The sequence below is a fragment of the Mustela erminea genome, chromosome 8, assembly GCF_009829155.1.
Source record: "Mustela erminea isolate mMusErm1 chromosome 8, mMusErm1.Pri, whole genome shotgun sequence".
Classification (NCBI taxonomy): Eukaryota; Metazoa; Chordata; class Mammalia; order Carnivora; family Mustelidae; genus Mustela; species Mustela erminea.
This window is the reverse complement of record NC_045621.1, coordinates 9,741,557-9,758,070: the sequence shown is the minus strand read 5'-3', so window position 1 is coordinate 9,758,070 and position 16,514 is coordinate 9,741,557. Positions and strand designations below refer to the sequence as shown.

At 38.0% G+C, this 16,514-nt stretch overlaps 1 protein-coding gene across 3 annotated transcripts in view; it reads right to left on the bottom strand.

Moving 5' to 3' along the window:
- PLCL1 (phospholipase C like 1 (inactive)) overlaps positions 1-16,514 on the bottom strand; it is a 352,432-nt gene that overhangs the window by 227,644 nt on the left and 108,274 nt on the right. The window contains exon 1 of one of the 3 annotated variants that reach the window (XM_032354309.1): positions 2,969-3,196. The exons of the other annotated variants lie outside the window; for them this stretch is intronic. Coding sequence (XP_032210200.1) covers positions 2,969-3,058 — 90 coding nt within the window. The 5' untranslated portion in view covers positions 3,059-3,196. Of the gene's footprint in view, positions 1-2,968; positions 3,197-16,514 lie in introns of those variants that run through there. 3 annotated transcript variants of the gene reach the window in all.

The window sequence follows — 16,514 nt, the reverse complement described above, 5'->3', positions numbered from 1 at the left end:
TCATTGAGTACAGAGCCAGGAAGATTTAACCTTGACAGTTAAGCCATTTGTACTGAATAATAATGTAAATTAGAAAAAAATTACTTGTTCAAAATGAACTAATATATCATTCAGAATGTTTATTGAGCAATGCTAAAGGAAAAACTGACACTTATATGAAAGGAAGGTTCTAAATCTGTATATCTTTAGCTGAAATATATGCACATAATAACTAGATGCAGATATAGAGCAATACACCAATTCAAAAAAATCTCATACCACCAATTGGTATGAATGACCTTTGGTTCCAAATTGAAGCTTAATAGTTTGTGCATTTCTCAAAAAAAAAAAAAAAATAGGTCCTTTTATGTGTTTTCCTAAAATAAATTACACATTATTTGTTTATTAATGTTCACCAGTGCTTGCCTTCACTTCAATAAGGCTGATTATAAGTAATGGTTTGCGTTATTATTCCCAACAAACTGCACAACCTCAAAATTTTCCATAATACACACACGTGGTGGTACTCAAATTATTTTATCTTAGAAACAGAATCATGCCACCAATATGTCCCCTGAGAAAAATATTAATATTCCCCCTACACATATATGAATCACAAGTCTGACCTAAGAAGAAAGATGTCTACTGAGAATCCTCCTCTCAAAGAATCCTTCCAGATGAGCCAGAGAAGTTTATATATCTAGAAACCAGTGTAGCTGTTTCCTCAGAATTTTTATAAAGATGATCTCCAAGTTGATTTACATAATATCTGCATGTTTGCTTCGAAAAATCTAATTTTGTTCATTACAATGCTCCTTTTGGTGTTCTACCTCTCTTCTTTGTATTCCTAGCATTAGCAAAAGGCAGAAGGCTACCCTCAGAATGAGAACACCAGGACATACCAGCAAATTAATACTTGAAATCTCAAAGGCAAGAGACACACAGAAGACGATGAATACACTGGGGAGGGGCTCCCTGCCACTGCCAGCACCAAGATGAGTTTAAGTGATAATGGAGTCAGAATTAAATAACATTGAATTATACAGGGAGAAAGCCTTTTGATTCATTTTCAATCCTGATTACATCATGGAGAGCATCTAAGCTTGATGCCAGTTTTTAACACCACTCTAACAGTAGTTGTGATAAATTAAAAGTGATTTGCCATTTTTTGTCTTGAATCTGGACTGGACTTAGTGACTTCTAAACCAAGAGAAAGTGACAAAGGAGTTAGGCAACTTCAGAGGCTAGGTCAAAAGAAGCTCCAGAGTATCCACCTAGACCTCTTTAGACACTTACTCTTGGAACCCAGCCACCATGTGTGAGAAGGACACACCACATAAAGAAGCAATGGGTAAGAGCTGCAGTAAACAGTCCCAGGAGAAGTCTCGGGAAACAGACAACATCTCTTGCTCAGCTGAATGCGAGAGCCATCGTGACATCCAGCCCAATCAAACCTTCAGATGAATCTTTCCCCAGCTATTGACTGAAACCGCATGAGAGACCACTAAGTGATAACAATCAGATGACCCAAGTCAACCCACAAAACCATGAGAGGTAATAATAAAATGTCACTTTGAGCCACTAAATTTGGGGTGGTTTGTTTGGCAGCAACTGATAGCCAGAATACTTCCTGCTCTCCCCTTTCAATAAAAGAGAATAAGCTCACGTTTAGCACCTGCACAGGCCAATAGTAGGATACATAAAAAGACTGTTTTTTTAAATCTCATTTACATTTATGGCAATTGATAGTGAGGTTTTTTTTTTAATTTATGGTAATGATTAGAAAGAGAAACTTCATATGAATATATTTAGATTAGACAAATTTTTAAAATATCAAGTTAATTATAATTTGAGTTTGAAAACTTGTAGCGAAATACGTGACTGTGTGTGGCTGACATTTGGGAAACATTACACAAAGAGATGAAGAGTGTTAACATGGGAATGTCCTAAAAGAAGAAACAAGAATCAGAAAACAGAAATCTGCCATTTTGTTTAGGAAAGGTAAAATGGCAGTGCAAGATCCAGAAGTGGGTTCAGCCTGTGCTTGACATTGTCCGAATCTCTTTATTCCGATGACACCACTTATTCCTGAGTTCTCATTGCAGGATCCGAGGGCAACTCTAACCTCTGCCACAGGGGTTGTTTGGGGGCTCTGTTTTGGGAGGCTCCTAATACTGTTTACTCCATGCAAGATTTTAGAAGTTTAAAAAAAAATCACAAAATGCCCATGGAAGTTTGACAAGTTATTTGGAACATGCCACAAACAGGAAGTTCACACATGTTCTAAAGCAGCAAATAAGGATCCATAAAGATGACAGAAAACGGGATTCATGAAGATGAGAGAGAAAGCAAAAGCAAACCAAAGCCGTAACAGGCAGACAACACAGTTTGAATACAATAAAAGATGACCTTCAAAAAAAGACTGACTTTGATTCAGAACATGTTTGCAATACAGAAGAAAGGAAAATGGATGTGCTATGAAAGAAACAACTTGAGATATTATACTTAAGAGCATTTGAGACTGAGCGGAAAAGTCAGGTCCTTGGTTAGAAGAGAAACCAAAATGAGAGGAAACATTGGCAAAGGTGTGGGAAAGGTTTCGGCAGGAGGTTTTGCAGGTACAGAGGAGGTCTGAGAGAGTGGATGAGTCAGCGAATGAATGACGGAGTGAGTGAATGGGAAAAAAGGTAACTTAAGTAGAACTTGTAAACATTACCATTAATGACAGACGTTCTTGGGCTTTTGTAGTTATCAAAAGAGCCTACGATTTCCTCAGTAAAATACACACTTGAAGAGTGTCTGGGGGGCTCAGTAAACTAAGGGTCTGCCTTCGGCTCAGGTCATGGTCTCAGAGTCCTGGGATCAAGCCCTGAGTCAGGCTCCCTGCTGGGCAGGGAATCTTCTTCCCCTTTCCCGCACCCCAACCTCCGCTTGTCTCTCCCTCCCTCTCTCTCTCAAATAAATAAAATCTTTTTAAAAAAATACGCACTTGAAAGATGTGGGTACAGACTCTCCTTGGCTGTGAGTGGCTCCAACACACCAGCCTTGCATTCTCAGTGTCATAATTACAATTTGACATAATTATAGATCAACGCACTGCAGAACTTAAGGTCCATTCCCAAATACTGGAAACCGAAAATTTAAATCTGGGAAAGCCAAGAGTCTATCATATTCACTTGGGAAGAAGTTTCTTCCCAGAAGCTGAACACTGATGACTGATTAAGCAATCCACTGGCTAGAACTTAGCCACCCCACCCAAAATTCAAGCTAACGGATTTTTTTTTTTATCCAATTGTGTTTTAAAACTTCCCCCAACATACTTTTACAGCATATTAACAAATCCTTCACAACTCTGAAAAATTCATTTTATATTTTTTAATTTATCACTCAAACATTTGCAGATTTTTTTCTTAAATGCTTAAATGTTTTCAGTTTGAGAAACTGCATGTGCTGTTCATAATTTCCTAACCAGTACATTCATAAATTCATTTTTATGAATTATTAAGACTATTAAGAATTACATCACTATCCACAAAAGTCTATCAGGAAAAATCAAGACAGATTCTTAATCTTTTTACTTATAAGCACTTCTCCATCTTAAAAATAGCTGTTTTACATTACATCTCAGGATGGTCTACTGCTGTAATTAATTCAATAAATTGGTTGGAAAACCAGAGCTAGAAATTTATATTCCCTTCACTTTATTCCATGTTCAATTCTAGATCATCCCCAATTATTAAGGAAACCCTAGACGTTTAATCTCTAAGTACTCAGAATTTTCAGTCAACCACTTACATCCTCAGAATATGAATATTTTTCTAATCATGACCCGCAAAATGAGAAGCATATTTAACTGAGCAGCCGCCTGCCCCATGGTGACAGACGGATCAGCATAGTACTTGACAGTTTGGCTCTGGAATCAGTCTCAGCTCTGTGGGACCTGTAGTAAAGAGCATAAGCTCTCTGTGCTTCAGTTTCCTTGTCTAAAGTGTTGATGATGCTCACGGGGTTGTTGTGAGAACTAAATAGTGACGTGTGTCACATACTTCACATAATGCATGGCACTACATACATTTCAGCTGCTACTCTTATTGCTGCGTTACTAAAATTTACCATGACCAAAATTAACTCAGATCTATAAAGTGAATATATCAGAGCTCCCTTCACTGTCAATACCAATGAAGATCCACCTGAAAAGATCTTTGTGATATAACTGCTTTTAATCTCTAGCAATTAAGAATTTAGCTATCATCCTGCACTTGGTGTCTCTATCAGTGCCCAGAATTCTGTATAGAGGGTGGTTTCCTTAAGGGAAAAAAAAAAAACACAGAAACATAAACTATAGAGATTATAATGCAAGATTGCATAACTTAAATTATAAAATAACAACTTCAACATCTGTAGAAATTCTAAGATCAGTGTGGGCCAGAGATGTCAACTGATATTTTAGAAAAGATACACAACTTCTATTAGACCTTAAGCTCCAAGAAGTTCATTTCGTATGGAGAAACAGTATGATCAAAAGTACACAAGTTTGGGCGGGGGGTGCCTGGGTGGCTCAGTGGGTTAAAGCCTCTGCCTTCAGCTCAAGTCATAATCTCAGGGTCCTGGGATCAAACCCCACATAGGGCTCTCTGCTCAGTGGGGAGTCGCTTCCCCCTCTCTCTGCCTACTTGTGATCTCTCTCTGTCAGATAAATAAATAAAATCTTTAAAAAAAAAAAAAAAAGTACACAAGTGGGAACAAAAGTGGAGAATGCATAAAAATTAAGTGACCAAAAAATGGAGACATCTTGGTTGGTAAGTCTCCAAGCATAAACTAAAGGAATATTTGCTTGTTTAACAAATTAAAATTCTACTTATATTTTTATTTTCAACTTCTACCTGTTTAATTAAATCGCGTTTGCTAGAAGCTTACATCTGCAAGTTGTTTTTTTTTTTTTTTAAGATTTTATCTATTGATTTATTTGACAGAGAGAGAGACAGCGAGAGAGGGAACACAAGCAGGGGGAGTGGGTGAGGGAGAAGCAGGCTTCCTACTGAGCAGGAAGCCCAATGTGGGCCTCGATCTCGGGACCCTGGGATCAGGGGCTGAGCTGAAGGCAGCCATTTAATGGCTGAGCCACCCAGGTGCCCCACATCTGTAAGAATTAAATATGAGTATGTTTTCTGCATGTCAGTATTGATAATCAAGGCATTCTTACCACATCTAAAAGCTTCTCCCGCCCCCGGACTTTGACAAGGACCCCAATTACTAAAGGTGCCTCTTATTTTTATATTTCATAGGTTCCATGCCATTGTAACACTCAACAAAAGATAGATTCCTAACATAATCTGAGCATGCCCCTAAAATTCATATGTTGAAACATAACACCCAATGTGATGGCATTTCTGGGTGGTACGTTTGGGACTCAATTAAGTCCTGAGGGCAAAGTCCTCATGAATGGGATTATTGCCCTTATAAAGATAGGCCCTAAAGAGCTCCCTCACCCCTTTGCCCTGTGAGGTTATAGCAAGAAGACAAATTTCTATGAGCCAGAAAGGTGCCTTTCAAAGGCATCACATCTGCCCACAACTTGATCTTGGGCTTCCTAGCTGCCAGAACTGTGAGAAGCAAATTAAAATAAAAGTTGTTTGTAAGCTGCCTAGTTTATGGCTCTCTCTTATAGCCACCCAAATGGACTAAGACACTTGCTATTATTCAATATAAACCAAATTTTCAAAAGAAATAAAATCACTAGATACCAAAGGCACAAATACACCTTTAATTTCATTTCTATATCCTTTTTCATTAAGCTGGGAAATTAAACTACTCATAAATCAAAACACAAAGGGCTTGCATGCTTTGGTTTGCAATGAACGTTAAATTGGTTTGCAAATAATGCTGGGTATTCTTCCATTTTTGGAAAATGGCTGCAAGAAATTTATAGAAAATATCCCAACTCATTCCACTCTTAGAGATATATATTTTTCTAGAGGGCACAAGACGATAACGGTATATCCTTTTATACCAAGTATGTCCATAATAACTACAGTAATTTGAATATGCATGAGCTATGTGGGCAACCTTAGATACTTTATCATATTTTATTGTATACTTATTGTTTTATAATCATTTCATTAATTTCAATTACTTCACTTAGCAGAAATGTTAAAAGAAAGTGAAGTAGTCATTTGGTTAATAATAATTTTTCAAAAGATAAGGATACTATTTCAGGAGCTAGAAAAAGAAAAATTAATGCCAAGAAATTAATTTCAGTCTTCCTCGGGTTCTCTGTCCTCTGCTGTCACTGATGGAGCATCTCATACTAGAGCGTGGTATCCAATTTCCTCATGTTTCACAAACCTCTCAACATAAAAAGCACTAGCAGGAAAGATGATACAAGCAAGCCTTCCAGGGAGCATTCTGAGACAGTCAGTGTAAAAGTTGCCTCTACAAGATTGCCCTATAGGAATAGCTGTACTATTCTCAACAATATTGTCCTAATATATAAATTCAAATGTATAATTTGGGAGGCCAATGACAATTTTTGAGTTACAGAACCAAAATACCGAAGAATAAATAAGAACTCGGCTATTATTAACTTTGTGTCAAAGGATAGCATATATTATCTCAATTAATCATCACAATGATCTTACATCATAGACATTATTATCCTCATTTTACACATGAGGAAATTAAAACACAGAGAGGTTAAGGGGCTTCCCTCAGACCACTAAACTAGTAAATGGTGTGGCCAAGATTCAAACTTAAGCAATGTAACTTAAAGACTTGTAATGTTTCTTCTAGTGACTTAACATAATGACAGTATATTTTTCATTCATGCTACAAGTCTAATACAGGTCATCAAGGAGGCTCTGCTCTTCACAGTCACTTAGAAAATTAGGCATACAGGAAGATATAAAGAAGAGCACCTGAGTGGCTCTTGATTTTTGGCTCAGGTCATAATCTCATGGATCAGGAGATAGAGCCCTGCATCAGGCTCTGCACTGGGTGTGGAACATGCTTAAGATTCCCTCTCCTTGTCCCTCTGCCCCTCCCACCCCTTGCATGCACTCTCTCTCTCTTAAAAAAAAAAGTATACAGAAAATAGATACATATTTTCTCACTCATGAAAAGCAGGAAAAGAAAATGTACAGACCTTATACGAGTTCTTAAAATTTCTTTCAGGAAGGAACATAAGTCATTTCCACTCTCGTTTCATTGGTCATCATAAGTCATGTGCCTACGCCAAACTTCAAAAGGGATAGGAAATTTAATCTGACCATGTGCCAAAAAGGCAGAGCGCCAAAATATTTTGGAATAGAACTAATGACAACCATAAAGGGAGTCAATGAATAAACGTTTCAAAGACAAAAGGGAAAACATTAAGAATTGGCAAGAAGGTTGAACCTCCAAGAATAACCTCAATATTTTTGAGTTATGTTGAAATACCATTATGGTAAATGGTATATAGGATGAAAGCACCATGAGGGGGAAAAAACTATGTTTCAGTAGAAAAGTATGCATTGTCTAGGAAATACCTCACTAGGTTGTCTGATGCTGAATTTATGGGTGTTATTCTACAATTCTGTAAATTGTAGATAACTGCAATCCAAAACAAATTCTTGTCTATAGACTTGTAAATTCTATGTTGTCCAGTAGAGGTTAAATTGACTTATGTTGGAGTGCCCGGGTGGCTCAACAAGTTGAGCACTGGACTCATGATTTTGGTTCGGGTCATGATCCCATCGGTGGTGGGACTGAGCCCCGCATGGGGGCTCTGCACTCAGTGGGGAGTCTGCCTGGGATTCTCTCTGTTCCTCTCCCTTTGCCCCTCCTCACCACTCACTTTCTCTCTCTTAAATTAAATAAATAAATATTTTTTTAAAAATTGACTTATCTCCTTCATTCTGAAAAAAAGCTAGTCTTGCCTCTACTTGCACAATTGTTTCAATATTCTTGATCTATAAATGTGTTTCATACTTAGATTCTTTTTTAAATGGTTAGAGCATCTCCCTGGTTCCTTCATAATCAGTTAAACAAAATTTTCAACACTCTAATTTTTATATCTGCATAAAAATCATGATTTTACCTTTTAAAATTCTTTTTTTTTTTTTGGTGGATATTAAGAAGGGCACATATTGTATGGAGCACTGAGTGTGGCATATAAACAATGAATTTTGGAACACTGAAAAAATAAAATAATAAAATTCTTTTAACCAAACCAATTATTTTTATAATAAACTTTAATTTTCAAAACAATTTTATAGAAAATTTATGAAGTTAGTACAGAATTCCCATATACCTTCACATTCAGCTTCCTCTATTAACATCTTACATTAGAATGGTACATTTTTTATCGTCAATGACTCATTAATGATACATTATTATTAATTAAAGTCCATACTTCATTCAGACTTCCTTTGTTTTTACCTAATGCCTCTTCTGTTTCAGGATCCCATCTAAAATACCACATTACTTTTTTTTTTTTTTTTTTTTTTACAGAGAGATAGATTACAAGTAGGCAGAGAGAGAGGAGGAAGCAGGCTCCATGCTGAGCAGAGAGCCCGATGTGGGCCTCGATCCCAGGACCCTGAGATCATGACCTGAGCCAAAGGCAGAGGCTTAACCCACTAAACCACCCAGGTGCCCCTAAAATACCACATTACATTTAATTTCATGTCTCCTTAGTTCCTCTTGGCCATGATACTTTCTCAGAAATCCTTGTTTTTGATGACTGATAGTTTTGAGGAGTATTAGTCAAGCATTTTGTAAACTGTCCTTTGATTGGTATTTGTCTAATGTTTTTCTCATTATCAGACTAGAGTTGTAGGTTTTGAGGAAGAAGATTATAGAAGTAAAGTAACATTTTTATCACATCATATACAAAATACATGCATACTATCAAATGACTTATCACTTTGGTGTTGATCTTGATCGTATTGGCTAATATTCTCCAGATCTCTTCACTGTTAAGTCACTTTTACCCTCTTTTCTATACTGTTCTCTTAATATCAGTATGAACTCATATATATCGATATTATGAATTATAACCCTATACGTTTTCATTTTATTTTGTTACTCAAATACTTCCAGTTTGGCAATTGGGAGTCTTCTGGTTGGCTCCTGTGTCTCTTTGATATAACTCCTCATTGTGAGCTTTTGTTGTTGTTGGGGATTTTTTTTTTTTTTTTTTTGCGATTTGTTTTTGTTACTGTCATTTTGTTTTGCTTTCTTTTGTTTTGTTTTGAGCACTTCCTTATTTTCTAGTACTGTAAGATGCTTATAGGCCCAGCTTGCATACATCCTGCCCATTTCTGGAATTATCCACCTCTGTAAGGAACCCTGGTTCCTTTTACTAGAGAGTGGTATTAGAAACCAAGATCTGGCACTAGGTATGCTAGTTCCTACCAGAGTGTCATTGTTTTTAGGTACTCTCAGCTGTCAGAGTAAGGAGATACATGTGCAAAAATCAACCCACATGAATACAGACATAGCTATAAATATTACTAGGTGTATCCTCTTTATCTACACTAAGCTAAACATGATGAGATCGTACTGATGTCTCCAACTTTCATCCATAAGGACATGAATTATTCTAGCCTCCTCTCCCGGCTTATTTGTAAACTCCCACTCCAACAATGAGCAACCTGGCTCCCGCCATCTACAACTCATTTATTTAATTGTTCAACTCCAGTTCACATACATAACAGTATCAGAATTGTTCTCCCACATCCCCATGAAAAACAACTTTTTTCACCCTAGTACAGTGCTTATGCACAATTGGGGTTTTTTTTTTGCCTTTAGTCTTACACACTCATTTCCAAAGTTACTTAGGTCAGCACCCTTTTCCATCACTCCCTTCAGTGAAGCTGTTTTAGACATTTTTAATACAGTTAGATTGTTTTGTCACAATCTGCATTCAATCCTGGGATCCCCTGACCTCATAAATGAATTTTTTTCACATATTAAGGTTCACTCTCTGTGCTATAAAGTTCTATAGGTTTTAACAAATGCACAGTATCACATATCCACAGTTACAGCACCATACAAAATAGTTTCACCAGCCTAAAAAATCCCGTGCCTCACCTGTTGGATCCTGAGCCGTTGCCTGCTGGCAACCACTGATAGCTTTACTGTCACTACGGTTTTACCTTTTCCAGAATGTTGTCTCATCAGAATCATACAATATGTAGCCTTTTACCTAGCAATATGTTTTAAGGATTAATCTACATCTTTTTGTGGCTTGGTAGATCATTCTTTTATCATTGAATAAAATTTCATTGTATAGATACACCACAGTTTGTTTATCCATTCACCAACTGGAGGATATCTTGGTTGACTCCAGTTTTTGGTGATTATTAGTAGAACTACCATAAACATGTGGAAGTTACCATAAACATTCACATGCAGTTTTTTACATAGATGTAAGTTTTCAAATCGGTTTGGTAAATGCCCAGAAGTGCAGCTGCTGGATTGCATGACAAGACCATTTTCAGCTTTGTAAGACAATGCCAGACTGTCTCCCATGGGCGATGAATGAGAGTTACTGCTGTTCCACATCCTTGCCAGCAACTAGTATTGTCAGGTTTGGGGGGATTTTTGCCATTCTAAAAGATGTGTAGTGGTATCATACTATTGTTTTAACTTGCAATTCCCTTATGACAAATGATTTGGAGCATCTTCTCATATGCTAATTTACCATCAGTATATCTTCTCTAGTGAAGTATCTGTTCAGCAATAACTTTTTAGCATAAATTATTTTCCCAGGCACTGGGTATCAGAGTTCCCCCTCAATTTTCCCTTCACTATAGTTTTGGGCAGCATCTAATATGCAATATGCAACTTGAATTGGCCTTCACTCTTACATTGTTAACTGTTACTTCATCCTGTTTAAACTGCTTCAGCCGGTGATGATGATAATGATGATATTATTAATGTGTTTTGACTATGAGCTGTGTGCCAGATACTCTGAGTACAGTGTATGGATTATTTCACTTATTCTTCACAACAACCCTAAAAGGAAGGTACTATCAGTATCCCTATCCCCTAAATTAGGAAACTGAGGCTTAAGAAACACTGAAAAACGTTTATAGCTCATAAGCAACTGAGCCACTATTTGAATGCAGGGAGGTTGAGTCCAAAGTCTGTGATCTTAACCAATATGGAATACCCACAATGCCTAAAAACTCAAGGCTAAAAAGCTAGAAACAGCTTCTATTTGTTCCCAGTTCATAAAATATTTCATTTTAGACACCAAATCAGATTATTTTTTAAAACTATTTTTAAAATCATCACTCCCTATGAAACAGGAATGAAACAACCATTCATCTCCACAAACAACTGGTGAACAGTCAAAATAATGTATCTTATTGCTGGAAATGTCCTGCTACTGAGTGAAGTACAGAGAGGCACAGACTTCCATGCCTCAAAGATGTCCTGCTTAGCACCAAGGCCAGGTTTCAATATTTCCAAGTGCCAGCACTTACAAAACCACAAGCAGCACAGACTTTGGCCTACGAGGTTCCTCGGCTACCCCAACTAAAGCTGCTACATTGTTTAATGCTAATTTAGCCATTTCTCCATTGTATGCCAAAAATTGTATGCCACGTCTAAAAATTACAGTAACTGAGATACCTCAGAAACTGTCATTGGCCAAAGAGTAACCCCTCAATACCTCCCAGCCTCCCACTGTCAAGCCCCTCTAGCCATGTGAGTTGGAACTTCGAGTTCAGGGGGGTGTCAGCGCCTCATGGCAGTGAATGTTGTCGGGCTGGAAATCAATACCAGCGTCTGAAGTCCTCATGGAGGATCAGCCAGTCACTTGCATGAAAGGAGCCCATGCTGTGAGAAGAGACATGCTCTACCCACCTCTCCTTAGCCCTTCAGCACCACTCAACTGGGCACTTCCTAACCTGTCATCACCAAGACTTTTTTTTCTTTTTAATCTTCTAGAAAGTAAAATTTTGAGTTTAAGCAAAAACTTCCCCATACCCACAGAGCTCCTGGAAAGAGCATCTTCTGACTATTTCCCCCTCTTTATTTCTCATTTGACACTTGAAATCCCTCCTGAACGCATTTTCCGTTTAAATATGGTCAGGAAGTAAGAGTCTGACTTCTTGGCTCCCCATAAAATGGGACTGAATACATACAAATTCTGCTACTTTATAGTGCATTGTTGAAGCTGCCATGACTCTTTTTACTGGATGATCCTTAAGATCAGCTTTAATCATGTGAATCATTATTGCTTCCAAACATTAAAAAAAATATGAATCATTATCGTTTCCAAACATTAAAAAAAAAGTTACCAGATAGTTAGAGATTAAACCCCTTCAGAGCTCCAAGTTTATTAATCACTTCAATCTCATTAAGAAGACGGGATTGTTCCTACCTGAGCTGCAAACTAAGGAGTGCAGCCAAAACAAGAACTCAGGATCTCTGGAACTCTAAATGGTATTTTGGCTCCCTGGGAAGAGTTCCATGTCCTGACAATGTTTTAAATAAATGCTCCTTTATCCAATTCTTACTCCCAACAAGATGAGTCATGTTACTTTAAGAGGAAACAGCAAACTCCGCTCAGCCACTATGTTGCTCCTCCCAGATACTACATCAGGGCCTATTGTTCTTTTATAACAAGTGGTGTCTCCCTGGGGCACCTGCGTGACTCCGTCAGTTAAGCATCTGACTTTGGCTCAGGTCTTGATCTCAGGATCCTGGGATCCAGCCCCTATTGGGCTCCCAGCTTGGCAAGAAGTCTGCTTGTCCCTCTCTCTCTGCCTCTGCCTCTCCCCTCACTCAAGCTCTCTCTGTCTCTTTCTCTCCAAATAAATAAATAAAATCTTTAAAAATAAATAGATAACAAGTGGTGCCTCCTGGAATTTTGCAGCAGCTGCCTCACATCATGACCTTATCTGTACCACTAAAAATGGGCTGAGACCAAGAACTGCCCCTTTCATCTCTATCCCCCACACAAAGTAGGTACTCAATAAAAATTTATTGAACTAAGTGACTTAATAAGTCACCCAGACACATACAGGGTTCTTATCTGATAAATCTGTTTCACAATATCTCTTTCATGTGCTGAGGACATGTGTCAACAACTGCATATAGGACTATTTTTTTTACATTTTGTTTGCACAAAAATGTCAATCAGATATTTACTTTCATTCACTTTTCCCTTTTCCTTTATAGCTCATTTCACATGGGTTGTAAATTACTCTCAGATGCTTTAACATTATGAATGTGCGAACAAACTTAAGCTAGTGTGTCAGTTACCTGAATCAGTGGCACACACTCCTGGGAAGGTTAGTTAACGTTTAATCAGGAGGGTCACACAATCAGTGGCTACCACAAATACTTCCAAACTCTTCATATCTCCCAGTCTCTTTAAATCTAGTCATAACGAGAGGGTTTACTACTTAGCATAATGAATGTTAGAAATGAGTGTTCATACGAAAAAAATGGCTTATTATTTAGTGTAATGGGTGTTAAAAATGCAGTGTCATTGGCAAAATTCATGACATTCAAGTATATGAATGGGTTAAAAAATATTAAGAGATACTCTGCACTTTTGCATGGAAAGGGCATAGGAACCTGAAAGACTCTTCACCTCCACCCTCCGAGGTGGCATTGAAGGCTGATCCCTAAACAATCCTGTGTCCAGCCATAAGTTTGGAGGATTCTGGGAAGGAGTTAACTGAATCCTGCCCCTACCCTAGAATATTGTCTTTTTTGCCTTGAGTAAAGCTGTCATGCAATATGTGGATAAAACATTTCTTCCCTGATTACTTGCAACTCCATCAACAAGTTGAATGAATTGTGTAATAATAAATGTTTATCTAAAACTTGTCTCTGTGTATGATGGAATTTGTTCAAGTCTTACTTTCACTGTAACCCGGCAAGGGAGTGTCACGGAGAAGCTGACTTGTGCCTGTCCCTAACTACTATAGCTGCTTTCTATCAGAAAGAACCTAGTAGTCCTCCATAACACACTGGCCTAGGTCAGGCTGCAGCACTCCTGTAAACCAGTTACTGTTTGTTGCTGTTTTTATTTCATTTGCATTTTATGCTAAGAAAGCTTTAACTATGAAGCAGTCTTTTCTACAGCTGAATGTCATTGATGGAGAACATAATTACCAACCACATTAAGGTATGGGACTCCAACGTGGCAAAGTAGCACTGAGAGTATCAAATATGATTAACACATACATGAAAACCTTCCCAGTCTTCACAGAGGCACTTTTTGCCTAGTAACCAAGTTACCTTTGCCTCCAGAAGGAAAGAGTGAGGAAGACCCATGGAGTCACACCAAAGGGAAAGCTGTTCACCTCCTATCCTTTATGCTAAAGTACACAGTTTTAGCGTTGCTCCCAACATTCCATTTCAACGTATTTAAGCTTACATTGTTGAAATCAAAGGACCTTTCCCAAACCAAAATCTGAAAGTCCTGGGAAAAAGAGAAAGGTTTTACTATTCCTTGTCTAGTCAGAAAACCAAACTGATTGTCCACAGACTCCAACTTCTTCAATATCACTGCGTGAGAGAGCAAGGGAATGAATGTATCTTCAACACCCCCTGTAGCAGTGTCCAATGGCGCCACTCACAATTTATTTTCAGTGAGGCCTCTGAAGGCTCTGGTAGTAGGGAATAACCCCGGAGCTGTTAGGATGCATGAAGCCGTAACACCTCCCTCTATTTTCTTCAAAAGCATAACTTTCCAGAGATTGCTATGCATGCAAGGAATGCGTTCTAGGGGGGTCTGGAATGCTTCTCTGTGTGTTCTGGCAGGGACTCAGGGGCAGTGGATACTGCAGCCTGGGACAAAGGCACAGGCAGTGCTACAGGTCATTGAGCAAATGCCCAGTGTTTTACTGAAAACTATCCTTGTTTCAATCAATATTATATTCTAAAAGTGTTCGGATACCAGACTCAGGATATTTGGCATTCCACACAAATTAAGAAGAATGCTAGAGAGAGAAGAGGGGGAAGGGGGTATCAGGAGCTCCCAGATTTCGCCCACCTAACATTCAGGATACCTGCAAGCACTGGATGACCTTCAAAAGGCAAATAAAATATACTGTGTCATGCAGTTCCAAATTGTATCAAAGCCTGACTAAGCTTAAGAAAACTTGCTCTAAGAAAACCTTTTTTTCTATTCTTTTTTTTAATTTTTTCAATTTATTTATTTTCAGAAAAATAGTATTCATTATTTTTTCACCACACCCAGTGCTCCATGCAATCCATGCCCTCCATAATACCCACCACCTGGTACCCCAACCTCCCACACCCCCGCCACTTCAAACCCCTCAGATTGTTTTTCATAGTCCATAGTCTCTCATGATTCACCTCCCCTTCCAATTTACCCCAACTCCCTTCTCTCTAACACCCCTTGTCCTCCATGCTATTTGTTATGCTCCACAAATAAGTGAAACCATATGATAATTGACTCTCTCTGCTTGACTTATTTCACTCCGCATAATCTCTTCCAGTCCCGTCCATGTTGCTACAAAAGTTGGGTATTCATCCTTTCTGATGAGGCATAATACTCCATAGTGTATATGGACCACAACTTCCTTATCCATTTGTCCGCTGAAGGGCATCTTGGTTCTTTCCACAGTTTGGCGACCGTGGCCATTGCTGCTATAAACATTGGGGTACAGATGGCCTTTCTTTTCACGACATCTGTATCTTTGGGATAAATACCCAGGAGTGCAGGAAACAACATGTGTTGGAGAGGATGTGGAGAAAGGGGAACCCTCTTACACTGTTGGTGGGAATGCAAGTTGGTGCAGCCTCTTTGGAGAACAGTGTGGAGATTCCTCAAGAAATTAAAAATAGAACTTCCCTATGACCCTGCAATTGCACTTTTTTTCTATTCTTGACAAAAATTTGATTTTTGTATATTCTCTCAGAAGTTTCTCTTTTCCAAATTGCTAAACTATTATTAATAAGATCAGTGAATCAATATCACAAATATGTGCTCTTGGGACTTTCAAATAAGGTGCACTGTACTCAAGACACCAACATTCTGCATTATGATTTATTTTACAATGTGTGCAAGCTTAGTTTGTTTTAAATAAACACCATGTCCATTGATTTTAACATCAAAGTGTAAAGCTTTTATTTCTTGGTAGGCTTTATTCTAACCTCTCTCTTACAAGTTTGCATATCAACAACGAAGACACAAAGTTACTGGACTTAAAAGTAAATACCAAATGTGATACATATTACATTGAACACAAAGCTATTTACTTTCCTAGTCATTTATTGCAGGATATTTGACTTGGCAGAAAAGATTTAGAAATTAACTCTGAATTAAGCTGAAATTCAAGTTTAAGAGAATTTAAGGGGATTTTTCCAGGTTGCTGGGAAGAAAGAAATGTGGTTTAATACCTCAGGCCTATTGAAACAAAGAGATGAAGACTCCATTTCCAAGGAATTGTCACAAAGTAGGGAAGAGACAGACTTCCAATGAGAAACAGCATAAAAGAAGTTATGAAGTAAGATTATTAACAAAAACAAAATAAAAAAAACTGAAAGGGCAAGACAAAGGA